Source organism: Ammospiza caudacuta, chromosome 10 (genome assembly GCF_027887145.1).
Source record: "Ammospiza caudacuta isolate bAmmCau1 chromosome 10, bAmmCau1.pri, whole genome shotgun sequence".
Classification (NCBI taxonomy): Eukaryota; Metazoa; Chordata; class Aves; order Passeriformes; family Passerellidae; genus Ammospiza; species Ammospiza caudacuta.
Genome location: NC_080602.1, coordinates 26,226,580 through 26,240,967, shown reverse-complemented (window position 1 = coordinate 26,240,967; position 14,388 = coordinate 26,226,580). Strand labels below are relative to the sequence as shown.

At 44.3% G+C, this 14,388-nt stretch overlaps 1 protein-coding gene across 2 annotated transcripts in view; it reads left to right on the top strand.

The window, feature by feature from the left end:
- MEGF11 (multiple EGF like domains 11) overlaps positions 1-14,388 on the top strand; it is a 189,305-nt gene that overhangs the window by 97,756 nt on the left and 77,161 nt on the right. For both annotated transcript variants that reach the window (XM_058811484.1, XM_058811483.1), the window contains exons 6-8: positions 1,876-1,996; positions 7,052-7,188; positions 12,352-12,564. In XM_058811484.1, the coding sequence (XP_058667467.1) occupies positions 1,876-1,996; positions 7,052-7,188; positions 12,352-12,564 (471 nt within the window). The remainder of the gene's footprint in view (positions 1-1,875; positions 1,997-7,051; positions 7,189-12,351; positions 12,565-14,388) is intronic.

Below are 14,388 nucleotides of genomic sequence, written 5' to 3'. Positions count from 1 at the left end.
GGACGCATTTAACGCGAGGAGTAACTGGCTGAGTTTACACCCTGTTATTCATTGGCCTTTGGAGAAACCAGGAATGGGATTTCAGAGAGAATGGATAAAGGAAACCTCTGTTCTTGCTGCTGGTTATACCTGTGTCCCTGAAGGCATCCTTCAAGAGACCTGGAGAGGGACTTAGGACAAGGGTGTGTAGTGATAGAACAAAGGGTGATGGCTTTAAACGGGGACAAATGGGATATTGGAAAGGAACTGTGCCCTGTAAGGGTGGGCAGGCCCTGGCACAGATTGCCCGGAGAAGCTGTGGCTGCCCTGGAAGTGTCCAAGGCCAGGTTGGATGGGGCTTGGAGCACACTGGGATAGTGGAAGTTGTCCTGCCCATGACAGGGAGTTGGATCTGGCTTCAATATCTCTTCCAACCCAAACCATCCTGGAGTTCTATGATTCCATGCTATTAAAATAAAATATAGTGCTAAAATAAGCTTTAAAATAATTTATATGTTCCAACTTGTGCAACAACTCTACCTGTTCCTAATTTCAGAATGTGAATACAATCCAAGTTATGGTGGAGTTTTGATAAGCAGTTGGACTCTCTCCTCATTAGCAGTCCAGTGCAGCATCAAATGGGACTTTTCCTTCCCCAATTTATTTGACTTTCAATCTAACTGAGAAAGCATTGCTGTTAACTATATCAGCTTAGTATCTAGGGGGTAAATTTTAAGCGCAGAGAGCAGGGATTTAGCGGTGTGACTCCTATTAACTTTAACGAGAATCATGTAGCTAAATCCCCATCCACCACACGGAAAGTTTACCAGTAGGATTCACAAAATCTGCATATTAATTTTAGGACAGCAAGCAATAGTTTCTTATTTAAAATTGCCCACAGTGTAACATCAGTTCTCATTAGAGATCTTTCAGTAGCTTCAGAAGTAATTATGTTTTTCAGAATTATTTAAGGGGAAAAGAGAATTTAGTCACTGAATGTGGTAGGAGATCTATTGTAGGTGAGTTAATACTTTTGCAGTCAATTATTATTTGTTGACCTGCATGAAGGGGAAGGAAAAAAATAAGGGCAGAGTTAACCCTCATAAATAAGTGATAGACCTTGTGAATATTTTATTTAGTATGTGATTTCCTCCTAGACTTGTGACCTCAGTCGTGGAAGCACTCACTGCTAAGGACTCCACTTACTCTTGGGAGTGCTCCCCTTGACATCAGGGGTCAGTTCTCAGCAGGGCCAGCCCCTGGTGTTGTAGGAACATCCTCGTGAGAGGACAGTCAGCTGGGGGACAACATCCTGTGGTTTCAGAGCCTCAGTGCTGAAAGCTCTGCAGTGCAGATGTAGGAAACCCTGGGTTTTGCAGGGATTACCCCCACATTGCCCCCCACAAGTACTAGAGAGAGACTCAATGAACTTAAATAGCCTTTAAATGATGTTGAGTCCTTGCCAGTCCATTATACACTGCAAAAGTTAACATTCAGTATTGACTGGAGGAATTTCAAGCATTTTAATCCCATCCTTTTATTCTGTTTGCAGCTTCTTTTATTGCCATGTCATATAATTCACATTGAAGGCTTCATCCTGCAGCTCCTATATTCCTGGGCTGTTTTAATGGTTATGGATTGTCCTGTGGAGATGGGTGGGATTTGGTGCATGCAGAAAGGTTACACACATGCATCAGCCTTACCGGGCTGGATCCATGGCACATAAACAACCCCAGCAGAAACAAAAGGAATCTCAGCTAATTGGCAGTGCCAGCTGAGCCTTACTGAGGGTTCATCATTTGCATGAGCACTCCCATGATGACCTGTGTTTGTGTTTTGCTCGTTTGCTGTTCCCTGTAAGCTCTCTAAGCTCTGTTTTCTGTTCTCTCCCCAAAGCTGCGAGGAGCGCTGTCCCCCCGGCAGCCACGGCGCGCAGTGCGAGCTGCGCTGCCCCTGCCAGAACGGGGGCGTTTGTCACCACATCACTGGGGAGTGCTCCTGTCCTGCTGGATGGATGGTGGGTACTGCTGCTCCTCACCAGGGCCTGGAGCTGGGTGTTCATTGTTCGTGGCTCAGCTGATGTGTGCCAGCCATGCTCTGACAGTTCCCAAACTGGAACCACATTTGCTGGCTGTGCACAGCACCTGCACAGACAGGCCACCGCTTTGGGAGCTGCCACCTTCCCTGGAAGCGTCCAAAAACATGTGGGTGTGGCACCTGGGGACAGGGGTTAATGGTGGGCTTGGCAGTGCAGGGGGAGTGGTTTGACTTGGTCATCTTGGGGGACTTTTCACAGCCTCGGTGATTCTGTGATTCTCTGACTGGTAGGTGCCATCACAGAGTTTAAAAACAACAGCATGCCACAAGACAAGAGAGCTGTCTGTGAGTTCCAGTTCCTTGGAATATTCCTGGCAGCCTTAGGCAGTGCCCTCACACAGGACAGAAAGGTCAAAGGCCAGCTCAGCACTGTCAGAGGCACAAAATGCCCTGTTCCCCTTCAGGGGAGAGGGGGAAGCCAGGGGGAATCTGAGGCTCAGGCAGGAGCAGAGCTGAGCCCAGGGCACAGTTCAGCATCCTGTCCTTGCCCAGGCACCACTGCCATTGATTGCCAGAGATTTGCTTGTGTCAGGGCTTGCACTGCAGAGAGACAGCTGCCCTGACCTTTAATCCTTTGTGTCAGGAAAGCAAAGCCAAGCATTTTCAAAGTCCTCAACTTTATCAATAATGTAATAATGAACTCTCTTGGGGCATGCCAAGTCTCACAGGCCTTCATCCCATTTAGCCGTACTAAACTTCCTGGCTTTTTTCCTGTATCTGACAATTAGTCTCTTGGCAAAGTTGCTGGATTTTAAAGCATGCAAGTACTCTGAATTTTTTTTTTTTTTTACATGGAAGGCCCTGCAGATCATCACACAACTATGAATTCTGATGGGGACCCTCTACCTGTTCAAATATACAAAAGCTGAGAGAGATTTATGTTCCTTTCCATTTATACATCAACTGCTTTGAGTTCAAAAGCACCAGCTATGAGATGCAGCTGTACATCAGCAGCAATGTTCTGTAGGAGAACATTGCTGTCCTTAATTTTTGGTTCCAACTAGAGAGCTGGAATCTCTCTAACACCACCCATCATGGCAAGGGTGGTGATGAGGTTATTCCATTTCAAATGACAAAGGCAAAACTTGTCAGAAGTATGAACATGGCCCCTTGCCCTCACCTGGCAACCAGTAGTGGCAAAGAAAAGATTCTTTCCTTGAGTGCTGGAGCATTAGGAAAACAATTCCCATATTTCTGAGGGCCTATCAGTCCATTCTGGCACTACCCCCCTAAGAAATGATCAATAAAGTGATTCACATAAAAATATTACTTTTTTCATCTCTTCTCCTGCATGCCAAGATTTCTCAGGATCTAAGGTGTTTTGCTGTATTCTCCCTTACTTGTATTTTATCAGAAGTTTTCTCCTCTTTTTCAAAATAAAAACATCACTAAACAAATAGGAATAGCAGAATAGAACAGGAATTTTTAGATGTCTTTTAGGATGCAGCACAGACCCTAAGAAGAACCAGAGCACTGCACAGCAGCTGTGGTTGTATTCTGGCCCAGTCCTGCCCAATTCCTTACAGCCTGGAGTTCTTTTATGCATTTCTAGGAGGCCAGAGAGACTTTTCTGAAAACTGTGTTGTTGGCTGCTCTGTCCCTGGAGGAACCCTAGAGTTAACAATTGATGTTTGAAACAAGCATAACTGAAAATGGAAGAGAAAGATCAAGTATTCTGCAGAATGAAACTGAAATTATAAGTAAAAGCACTCAGCTTGTAAATGTTGAGATTTTAAGTATAAAGGGTCTCTCCAGGGTTTTAATGAAAAGCTGGTAATTCAGTGTACAGAGAGGGATAACAAGTGTGTTTTCATGCTATATTTTTAACTCTTGGTGGTTGGAAGGGTTTGGGAAGTGAGACATGAGGGGGCTGTAAAGGAGCAGGCGAGATGGGATTGCTAGACAGCATTCATTTTATTTCACACCACGGGTTTCTGTGACACCAGGAATTTTACTTGCTGATTTTGAGGCTTGAGACTGCACATATATATTGAATATACCATCATTTTGGAAGGAGAGAATTCTCCCTAGATTTATACAAGTGCAAATCCACTTGGACTTTATTGCTGCTGGATGAGCTGCAACTTTTATCCTTTCCTAGGTTGGCTTATTAACAGGAGCTCAGCTCCCTTGGGGTTTGGTGGGATGGGGAAGGGAAGGCACTGACTTAAAAAGGAAGAAGTTCTGGGGTTCTGAGGTTCTTCCTTCTTCAAAGCCTGGTTCTTTTATGACTTGTAATTTCTTTCCTCCCACCAGTGCTCCCAGCAGCAGGAGTTCCTTGGATGGTGTCCTGTGGGACTTTACAGCCCCATGGGTTCCTCACCAGCAGGATGGTGGCCAGCAGCCTCTATTGTTGAACAGTCAACAGAACGTGGCTTCCAGCATCCCACAATGTTGGGCTTGTTCCACTTCTGTGCCTTTGTGGCTGTGGAGTTTAGTGGGTGGCTGCTTTAGGGCCTCATTAACAATTTACAGGTTTAATTCTATACATCTTTCTCATTTGCAATATTAAATTCTCCAAGCGCTCTCAGGAAGGGGGGAGAGAAGTTAATTTAGCACTTACAACGCTTCTGAGAAGCCCTTTTGAAGGACTAGATCTCTGTGCTCAGGAAAGCAGCAATATTTCCTGATGTGACAGAACATTTGTCACTGGCAGCTCCCCCTGTTTGGCCCCAGACCCCCTTCCCAAGACATGGTGGGGCTGTGGTAATACAGCACATTCTGCTCATCACTTCTCTCCTATTGATTCTGGCCACTGTGAAGCATCATTTGTATTTTTGTCTATTTTTCTTTCTGTTGTGGATTTTAAATGTGAGGGTGTCTGAGAAAATGGAGAAGGAAAAAAATCTTTTCTGTCCTACAAAATACAGGAAACAATGTCAAAAGCAGAAGCTGATGAGATCAGGGCCTTAAAAAAGGTGCTGATGGGGTGAACTTTGCTGATTAGATGTATAAGCAGCAGGAAATGTTGGTCTGACATTTGATCCTCTAGAGAGGGATGTTTTGAATTCCCTTAGTACATATTAATGCAGAAAGTACAGCTAAAGATTCTCTTGGCTCCAGGGTATGCATCCCAGAGTATTGCTTTCTCATCATTTGTTGATAGAAATCCTGTTCCTTTTGAGACATGAAGGGAGAAAGTATTTATTATCAAGATAAATGGACACTTAGGTTTTCAGATATATAGTGTTGTGTATTACTCAAGTCCAGAGACACCAGTTTTTAACTCTGTAATCTGAAAGTTCTTGAACTGAGGCCAACCTGTCTGTTTTACAGCCAAGGAGCCACATAGCCCTGCTTGGGAAAGGCTCAAAGTATCTGTTTTATGGTGACATTGAAGAGCAGCCTCTTCACTTTGGGGCTGTTGATGCAGCTAAACTTCCCAAGCCCCAGGGAGTGAAAGCAGCCATTATATTCCTGGTTTATATTTTGAGTAAGTTGTGTCTGATAAAACCCAGAGGCCCCAGGGCTTGCTTAAGGAAACAGGGAAATTAAACCCAAATAATCCTGTGGCCAGACACTGTTTCTGTCTCACACTGGGCACTGTGGTGGCACTGGCAGCAGCACCACTTGCTGCAGATGCCAAACATTTTCCATTATAGGACCACAACTTCAGATCCCAGCACTGCCAGGCTTGTTTTGGCTGAAGTTCCTCAGTTGGATGCCAGCCTCAGGCTTTATATTTGCTCAGAGGGAGAAAAACATTCATACAACTTCTAAGAAAGTCTGGGGAAATCCTTGTAAGGCCTTGATACTTGGCAGAGACATTATGGGATACCTGGGGGGAAGCCACCTGAGACTGGCAGGTAAATTTTCCAAAGACATGGCCCCACACAAGGGTGAGCATTCCCTGCCCTGGGGCTGAGCAGCTGGAGCAGGGATTACCTGGGAGCTGCTTTGCTTGTGAGCAGTGCCAGGGGCACAGCAGGGACAGTCTGGCTTTGCTGCACTCCCAGGGCTGGGTAAGCAGGGAGGGAAAGGAGGAAACATCTCAGAGATGAGCATTTGGGTCTGGGTGGAGGAGAGGATTGAAAGGACGGATTTGGGATAGACTGGAATAAAGAGGCAGGAAAGCAGGGGACTGGGAGCATAAAATGGAATGTAGAGTTGAGGCAGGCCAGGGACTGAGATGTGGCTCCAGGGTTGGGGATAAGGAGCTGGGAGATGCTGGATGCTGCATCCTGTCACTGTTTAGGGATTAGGCAGATATTCCACTGCAGACTTCCTGTGGCTTTCCCAAAGCTCTGGCACCTCCATTCTGTGCTGCTTTGAGAGATGGATGTGGCTGGAGAGAGCAGAGGGAGCAGAGTGAAGGGTGTGAAGGGCAATAGGGGAATCTCCAGCCTCCAGTTGGGTTGGATGAATGAGACTGGCTGAACAGGAGGGATCATCACAGACCATCAAAACCAGCACAGCTACACCCTCCCAGTGCAACCTTCCCAACAATCCCTTCCTTCCCCAAACCTTCCAACAATCCCCTCCTTCCCAAACCTTCCAACAATTCCCTCCTTCCCAAACCTTCCAACAATCCCCTCCTTCCCAAACCTTCCAACAATCCCTTCCTTCCCAAACCTTCTCTGTGCAGCTTTTCAGACTCTCTGTTTCACAAAAACCCCAGGAGCACAGAGCAGCTTTTTAGACTTCTCTGGTTGCCTTCAACTTCTCCCCCATCTTGGTGTGGCTGTTCAAGGGGCAGTGCAAGCCCAGCTGCAGTTTGTGGGGGAGATCCAAGGAAGAGAATTATCCCTGAGTGTGCAGTGGTGAGAAAAATCCCTTCTGGAGTCAGGCCAGGCAGGCATTTACTGTGGTAGCAGAGTTTTCAGACTGTTGTTAGCACATCTTATGCAGATAAAATATTGCTGCTACACTTACATCTAGTTTTAGCAAGAAGGACAATAAAATTCCAAGCTGCATCAAGAAATTTATTGCATTATGAATGTTGACTGAAATATTGCTCTTTCTACAACCTTACCAGGGGCTGGTGTGTGCACAGCCTTGTCCTCCTGGAACCTTTGGAATTAACTGCAGCCAGGACTGTCCATGCCACAACGGAGGGCACTGTGACCCCGTGACAGGAAAATGCCTGTGCACAGCTGGCTATATAGGAGACAGGTAAAAATCAACCCCCAAAGCCTTTCATTTTAACCGTGGACTGTCAATATTTATATCCCTTCTAGGACAATCTTCCTCCCTGAAAAATGGTGTTATGTTTCTATTGCTCCAATTAGGTTCATCCTTCTGAAGCACTTCAAGCAATATAAATGTGGCAATGTTATTACTTTTTATTGGCAATGCTCTCCATTTACAGGGGTTTTTAATATAACTTTTAAAATTTAATGGATTAAATTTAATTTAGATATTTACAGTGATAAATTTAATAGAGAGCATTACATGTTTACAAGATATGTAAATGAAGTATCTTTATACAAATTAATATCCTCAAGAGTAAGCAATGCTGCAGTTTAATGTCTCCTTCATTCTTCTGTGCTGCTGTAGCACTGATCCATCTCAGCCACCAGCAAAAGGTGATAAATCCTCAAAATTTATAAACGAGAGCCTTCACCCATGAATCGATCAGAGCAGATAATATTGTTTTACCAAGGTGTCATGGATTCAGCAAAATGACTGCACAGCAAAGTCAATGAGGGATTGCAGCACGTGCTGGCTTAGCCTGCAGCGAATCCTGGCTAACAAAGGTTGGGAAGTGCAGTTAAAGCAGCTCTCAGGGGCACTTTGCACAGGACCCGTGGCACCAGGGTTTGCAGGGTTTGCTCACCAGTGGATGTTGTTCTAAAGCACTTTCTCCTCTACATTCCCTTTTTTATTAGCTCTATACTGACATATGCTACAGTTATCTTTTTATGCAACGAAGCTCAGTGGAGTTTCTCATCTCTGCCCTCACTGAATAATCAGCAGGTTGTTGGAGCACAAACATCCAACCCTCAGCACTATGGGAGGGTCAGAAGGCTGCTCCTTCCCATTACACATGGAGCTTCCCTGTTCCCACTTTATGGACAGTTATAATTGGAGGGGGCTCTGGAGTTTATGTCAGGATTTGCATGGGTTTGAATATGGAGGAAGTACAAATTATTTCCAAGTGATTTAGAGGAGAAACATCAGTGTGCCTCTGTTCCCCATTCTCCATCTAGAGACTGTTTCCATAAATGTGGTACCATATCATTCCTGTTTCTCTTTCTCTCTTTGTGGAGACTTTTCCATGGAAGGAGGCAGCTGTGCAGCCTGGGCCTTTATAGTGGGGACCACACTTTAGTCCCGAGCTGCTCCCAGTGCTGGCCATGCTGGGGGAGGCTCACAGAGCCTCTCTCGCTCTCCTCATTTGGTTCTTGCCCACCCTGATGGATTGCTGGCTGTGCATGCATCAATGCAATCAAGTTGGAGCTGTTGGGAGCTCCCAGCCAGCAGCCTGCATCCTGTTGATGAGGAAAGGACATGGGAAGAGGATTTTACTGCTGATTGCCCTCAGAGAGGGGCTGGAGGAGGCAGCTCAGGGAGAGACTGGGCAGAGAAGACATGGCAGGAGCTAACAGGGGCTCTCCTTGAGCAAAGGGAGTGTGGACTCATGAGTCCCATGAGACTCCTGAGGTCTGTACTTGGAGAAAAGGGAGAGAGATTCAGACTCTAAAGAGAGACGTAACTTGGGAAGAGAGACAGTAAAAAAACTAAGGCAGAATCAGTTGGGAGAAGTGGAAAAGATGTGAGGGAAGGTCACATTCTGGACCTGCATGCCAGCAAAACCCTTGGGAATGGCTCACCTTCCCCATCCCAGAGCAGGGAAGTAAAAGACACTGAGAGGAAAGGCAGGGGAGCAGAAATGCAGGTGTGCGAAAGGATGAATGAGAACAGGATTGAAAAGGTAAACAGGCAGTTAGGAAAGCTCTGCTGCAGCAGGGTAAAATTGGATTAGCCTAGAAATTCCCACCTTTCCAATGGGTTCCTAGAAAATCAGAACATGCTCATCCCTCAGCCTTTAATCCCCCTTCCATAAGGGAGGGGAAACCTCAAGTCTGTTGTATCCAGCTGCTGTTCTGCTGCTCCTTGGGCTGGGCAGCCCTGGTTTGTACTGGCTGTACTGGTTTGTTCTGAGCACACACCTGCCTCACCTGCCTGGGGGCCCACTGAGTTCAGTGAGGGACAAGGTCCTTAAAGAGTCTGAGTGGCTTTCCTTGGTTTTGTGTTCACACCACAGGGACAATGGGACAGACCAGGCAGCTCCAGCTTAGCTCAGAGTCTTTTACCCTCTGCATCTCCTGCAGCTGTTGCAGTGTCACAGCAAAAAGGAGAGCAGGAAAATCTGCTACACAACAAAACACTGCCTGCTTTAACATTTTACAAGGCATTGAAAAAAGTCTCAATAATGACAGATACTGTGAATAACAGCAATAAAGACATAAATACATTTTACCCACTATCATCTTAAAATTGTCAATAAGTACTATATAATGCTCCAGTTCATCATCATGTACAGAAGATAATAACACAGAGTTAGATAAATATCTGTGGAGATGAAATGGTCATAAAGGTCTATGTGAGTGTAATTGCCACACTTATGTTCCCTACCTGTTTTCCAAGGGTGGCACTGCACTAAATCTCTAGGAAATTGGCAGCACTGTTAATAACTGCAGGATGCTTTGTGTTCACTGAAATGACTGGATCTGTCATAGAAATCTGTGTTTTACAAACTGGAAAGGAATAATAGCAGAGGCACAGTTAGAAGCTGAGAATGGACGGTTTCAGAATTGAGTGGCTCACAGGAAAAGTGAACATGCTGCTTTAGCTTTGTTTTCCATATTGCCCTTAAATCGAAAGATTGAATCTTAACAGAATAAATCTCACATTTATTAGAACTATATGGGCAGATTTACTCTCCTGTTGTCGTGTTTGTACTTGTATCTCTTATCTCCAGGTTAGTGCATTTTGGCTTTTCATATTTGTCTGTGCTACAGAAACGTGATCATTGTTCCAAAACAAAGAGGACAGCCTAAAATACTTCACAGCATTATTCCTTAAAAAAATAAAATTGTGGGGAAAAATGTAGGAGCGTGTACTAAGTTCATCTGTTAAGCATGCTGTCTTCTGTTTAATATTTTGTGAAATTGCTTCCATTAATTCTACAGGTGACAACCATATTATCCTATCCCAACCCAAATAATTATGGTACATATTAAAGTTCAGTGGATATTATAATACGAATCTCCCCAGATAGGCAGAAAGCAATGTAAATTAAACAAGAAACATAACTAGGGCTTAGCAGCTCATTTTGTAATTTAATTGAACAATGTATCTGGTTGTTAATGGTGCTATGGACACATTAGATTGATATGTTGCAAAGGAAAGATGTTTAAGTAGAAAGCTAATTCCTGCTGTGATTATTCTCATGTTCCAGAGGAGTCATTATTAGTATTCTTTGTATAAAATTCATTAGCGGTAGCTGCTTGATCTCTAAATAAATAAGTTGGTTAAATTGTTAGTAGAAAAAGGCTAATTATGTAAATGGATTAGGTCGTCAATATTTCATTTCCAGATGCTTTTCTCCCTGCTAGGTAATGCTTCATCTTCTATAAATATAGAATGATACAGTGCATTATTGACTAAGAATTCACCCCGTGGAGCTCAGAGCTCTCCTGCTCACTCAGGGTCTGTGCAGCAGTGGGGACATGAGGAGCTTCATTGTTCCTCCTTGCATTTCATTTGCTGGGAGTGCTCCAGCCCCACTGTTCCCATTCTTTGCTGGCTCTTTCCTTTGCAGCTGAACCCCCTGAGAGCAGCAGGCTCTCTCTCTCTCTCTGGTGCCTCTCCAGACTCTTTCCCTCTTTGTCCCAGACTCCTCTCACTTAGGGTCTCCTATGAACTCCTCAACTCAGATTTGCAACCAGCAGCTGCGTCGGTGCCTGCTGGAATTAAATCACCGGCCGGGCCCTTTGCTGTGTTCATTTATTTTTAGTAAAACGTGATAATCTGAAGCTGCAAAAGTAATGCCCTTCTTATATACTGCCTGTGTTCATTGCAGTTTTGCCTGGCTTGCATCACACATTAATCTTTTATTACTGATCATTATATTAACTCTCACCTGCCAGCTGTGAAATGACCTGCAGAAAGACATTTAACAATTGCCTCCATCCACTGAGTTTACAGTATACACTTTAATCAATGCTCAGGCTTAAATTAATGCTGATAGGCAATTTCCAATGCCTGGCATCCATGTGATAAGGGAATTGGGCTTTTCTGGGCTTCTTTTTCTGTTTTTATTAACTGAAAAGGCCTATCTGTATTTCACGGTGGATCATGTAAACTGTGGTACTGACTCATTGCAGAATTCTGAAACCACAGAATTATGTCAAGCACACAATCAGTTGCTTTCTTCAGGACCTTAGCTGAGCTTTTCCAAGTAGGAAATAATCTGAACTCTTAAATTGGTTGTGTAGGACAAGGAAACAGACTTTTTGGCAGATCTCAGAACATATCCAATAGGCAGATATTTTTAACAGTGCATGGAAGGGGCAATTTAAAACAGTCTGTGTAAAGTGTTTGCAGGTTCCAATTTTATGTGCATCAAATATTAAAAATGTTGGCAATTTTTAAGAAGATTCTTCACTAAGGAGCATGAAAGTGATTTTTATGGAGATTTTATACTACTGAGCTACCCTGGAGTAGGAGAAGAATAGCAAATTTAAGCTTTTAGTTACTCAGAACACACTCAAAACACAAAGGGGTTTCTTTTTTCCTTGTTGACATAGAGCTGATGCAATGTCAACAAAGAGGGCAAGTAAAACTAAAGCATTCCTGGGAACATTTTGCTCATTATTGCTAAATTCACTTTCCCTTTTATCCCTCCTCATCACTGAGAGGGCCATTCAAGGGAGGTGCACAGTCCTCCTGTGATAAAGAGAAGTCAAACAGGTGAGGGGTTTTATAATAAAATATTTTCTTGCCTATCAGTTTCTTACGATTGATGAACACAATTGTCAAGGTCCAGGAAAGAAGAATGCATGCATTTTGTGAATGAAGGTAACATGAAGTGATGCAAATTTAGCAGGATGTAATTGGGCATGGATGAGTGCAGTTTCGCTCAGCAGCAATTTGCACGCCCAAGATACCCCATCCCTCCGGCAATACCATCAGTTCAGTGCTACTTCCATAAATGAGCAGGGATTGCTCTGGGTGGTATTTAGCTCATTAACAAAGAGGTTGCTGTGTAAAAGCAATGTCCTGCTGAGGTTGTGGGTGTAACTGGTCCCGTGTCCCGTGCCATGGCAGGTGCCAGGAGGAGTGTCCCATCGGCACCTACGGCTTCCAGTGCGCGCACGCCTGCGCCTGCCAGAACGGCGCCAAGTGCTACCACGTCAACGGCGCCTGCATCTGTGACCCCGGCTTCAAAGGCATCCACTGCCAGGAGAGAATGTGTCCTGAAGGCTTTTATGGCCTCAAGTGCAACAGGAGATGCCCCTGCAACATTACCAACACCCTCAGGTATGTACATCATGTAATGCTCTAGCGCAGGGACTGGTACAACAAAAGCATTGGGGAAAAATCCAGCTAACTACACCTACTGTTCTTTTCTCTGTAGTTTTAAGTACAAATACAGAGAGTTTCTCTGGTTTGCAAAATTTTGATTTAAACGACCTCAGGTTTGGAACCATAAGCCTCAGTCCAGCCAGATACTAAGCATGGATCTATTTACAGTTCTGTAACACCTGAAACAGCCTGACATACAGCTTTATCCTGTAAATCCTCTAGGCATCAGAACCACCAGATGATACTCATGTGTGTGGATAATAACCCAATGAAGTTTAAAAAATAGATATATATTTACTCAGATCCATCACTTTCCCTCTTTTTTATGACATGGATTTGCTTGTTAGATCTATAGACAGCAAGGGGACTTTGAACATGAAACCTAATTTGCTTCAGCTGATGTCTCATGGCAAATTACCTTGTTGAAAACACTTGAGGCTGATGTATAAATAGACTGAAATCAATATCCCTGAGTCAGTCTGTGGAACTGTAACATGGTTGACATTGTCAAAATAGACTCCTCATGTGAGCCCATTTTTGCTCTTCATTTGCTTTGTGTATGAGGAAAATATTCAGGAGAATAAATATCAGGGAATTATACCTACAATGAAATGAGCCTCACTTAAAAGGTCAGAGTTTGATGTTTTATTCCCTTTTTTGCTTTTTTAAAGATCTGATTCTTGAGGTTCTCTTTACTCTGAGACAGAGCCACAAACAGACTTGAGTACTTTGAATTTGCTTTTCCATTATAGGCTTGTATAAGTTTTCCAAACCTTGAAAAGAAGGAAGAATTTAAGACTCTTCCCTATTATCCTCTTTGTTACCTTAAGTAGCTCCTTGCCTTGTTTACTGACTGCTGGAATTGCTGTTTGGAGAATCCTCACTCCCTGTCTTGCAGTAAAGGGAGCCTGGAGAGCCAGACCCCCTGGCCTGAGGTGTCTGATGTTCTGGAGCCACATTTCCTCACCTGCACAGTGCTGAGCCCCTCAGCTCCCACTGGATTCCCTCCTTTCCCTGCCCATTGCTGTTCAGCAGGCAGAGCCACTTTAGGGTTGTGTAGGCTTCAGGGGGAGCTGGAGATAATTAATGCCCAGGCAGAAATGCCCTTGATAGACATTCTTCAGTTTGGAACCAGACAGGTGGGGACCTGACTGTCCTGCTGATGCTGACAAACCCACCTTGCTGCTGTTAAAATAAAAACACACTCAATTTATGTATGCAAGAAATGGCACCTCCTTTGTGTGCACACACAGATACACACAAACACTTCAGGCAAATCTGTCTGAAGGTAGACCCTATTTGTCTCAGTCCTGGAAATAAACAGGTGATTTTCCTTGTGAATTCAGCTGTGAGTGGTGAGGCTTTGCTTACCTGAAAGTCAGAGCTCACAATGGATTATTTAAAACTTGTAATTGTGGTGATACAACTCCTGTGCAGCAAGAGAGCTCCAGCACAATTGGGTTTGACAGCCAGGATCCAAAGGGTTTGAGGCTCCCAGGGAGCTCTGTGCAAGAGTCTCCCATCGCTTCTGATTATGTTGTGTATCATGAAATCACTGCAAAAATACCATCCCTGAGGCAAGAACTGCACATTATACACAAAAGGTTAGTGCTGTGTTGTACTGAGAATGGGGGATGCCTCAGGAATTATTGCAGAGGGAGCTGAGGGATAAATTCCTCCATGTCACATCACTGCAGCACTGTGGTAAATCCAAGCTGAATGGCTCCTCAGTGTAAACTGTTCTTCAGGTGTACACGAGGGTGAGAATATGCTCATGGT